Here is a 1,475-nt window from a genome sequence, read left to right on the forward strand (position 1 = left end):
CCCCGCCGCCGCCCTCGCCGCCGCCTCCATCGCCGTCGCCGCCGTCACCGCCGCCGCCCTCGCCGCCGCCGCCCAGCCCGCCGCCACCGAGCCCGCCGCCACCATCTCCGCCGCCGCCGTCACCACCGCCGCCCTCGCCGCCGCCGCCCTCACCGCCGCCCCCCTCTCCGCCACCGCCGTCACCGCCACCGCCGAGCCCGCCGCCTCCGTCACCGCCCCCACCGAGCCCACCGCCACCGTCACCACCGCCGCCGTCGCCGCCGCCTCCATCGCCGCCGCTGCCGTCACCGCCGCCGCCAAGCCCGCCGCCGCCGAGCCCGCCGCCCTCTCCGCCGCCACCATCTCCGCCGCCGCCGTCACCACCGCCGCCCTCGCCGCCGCCTCCCTCACCGCCGCCGTCGCCGCCGCCGCCCAGCCCGCCGCCGCCCAGCCCGCCGCCGCCCAGCCCGCCGCCGCCGTCCCCGCCGCCGCCGTCCCCGCCGCCGCCCTCGCCACCGCCTCCATCGCCGCCGCCACCCTCTCCTCCGCCACCGTCCCCGCCTCCGCCGTCTCCTCCGCCTCCCTCCCCGCCTCCTCCCTCCCCGCCTCCTCCCTCGCCGCCGCCGCCGAGCCCGCCGTCCCCCTCGCCGCCGCCGCCGAGCCCGCCGCCGTCCCCGCCGCCGCCCTCGCCTTTGCCTCCGCCGCCCTCGCCGCCTCCGCCCTCGCCTCCGCCACCGTCCCCGCCGCCACCATCACCGCCGCCGCCGTCGCCGCCGCCGCCGAGTCCACCTCCGCCCTTGCCGCCGCCTCCGTCTCCTCCGCCGCCGTCGCCACCGCCGCCGAGCCCGCCACCCCCTGTACCGCCGCCGCCCTCGCCTCCACCGCCCTCGCCGCCGCCACCATCTCCTCCGCCACCGTCGCCGCCGCCGCCGTCGCTGCCGCCTCCCTCCGCCTCACCGTCGCCGCCGCCTCCCTCGCCACCACCGCCCTCGCCGCCGCCGCCGTCCTTGCCGCCGCCCTCGGTACCCGCCACCATTCTTAACTTCGGCTTCCCGCCGGCAGCGCCGGCTTCCCGCCGGCAGCGCGCGCTGGCCGCCCTCGATTTGGACGAGGTCGAGGCTGCCGTGATCGTTTCTTTCGCCGACGGGAGTCCGCCTGTGAATGTCGCCGCCGAGCAGATGTACATCGAGGATCTCGGCGATAGCAGGGTACGCGTGACTATCGTTCAGGCCGAGGGGGGGCCGGCTGCGGAGGAGATCACGGCCAGGGCGAAGCAGCCAACCTTCCTCGAAAGAATGGCAACGGAGCTGGACGTGCCTAAGATCATCTACGACACGGCACCCGTCACCATCTCGGTGGCTATTGCGCCACCACGGCCGCCGTCGCCGCCGCCGCCGCCGCCGCCGCCGCCATTGGCACCGCCGCCGTTGCCGCCCTCGGCCTAGCCGTCCGCGGCCCCCACCGTCTTTTTACCCCCTCGACGCCGCCTCCCTCCA

The 1,475-nt window shown here is 79.4% G+C and overlaps 1 protein-coding gene across 1 annotated transcript in view; it reads right to left on the reverse strand.

Moving 5' to 3' along the window:
• Positions 1 to 48: 48 nt before the first annotated feature.
• EMIHUDRAFT_116525 (hypothetical protein) overlaps positions 49 to 1,475 on the reverse strand; it is a gene marked incomplete at both ends in the record, with an annotated part of 21,370 nt that continues 19,943 nt past the window's right edge. Inside the window, one exon of the mRNA XM_005775662.1 lies at positions 49 to 914. Within this exon, the coding sequence (XP_005775719.1) occupies positions 49 to 914 (866 nt within the window). The remainder of the gene's footprint in view (positions 915 to 1,475) is intronic.

The sequence above is a fragment of the Emiliania huxleyi genome (assembly GCF_000372725.1).
Source record: "Emiliania huxleyi CCMP1516 unplaced genomic scaffold EMIHUscaffold_297, whole genome shotgun sequence".
NCBI classification, from domain to species: Eukaryota; Haptophyta; order Isochrysidales; family Noelaerhabdaceae; genus Emiliania; species Emiliania huxleyi.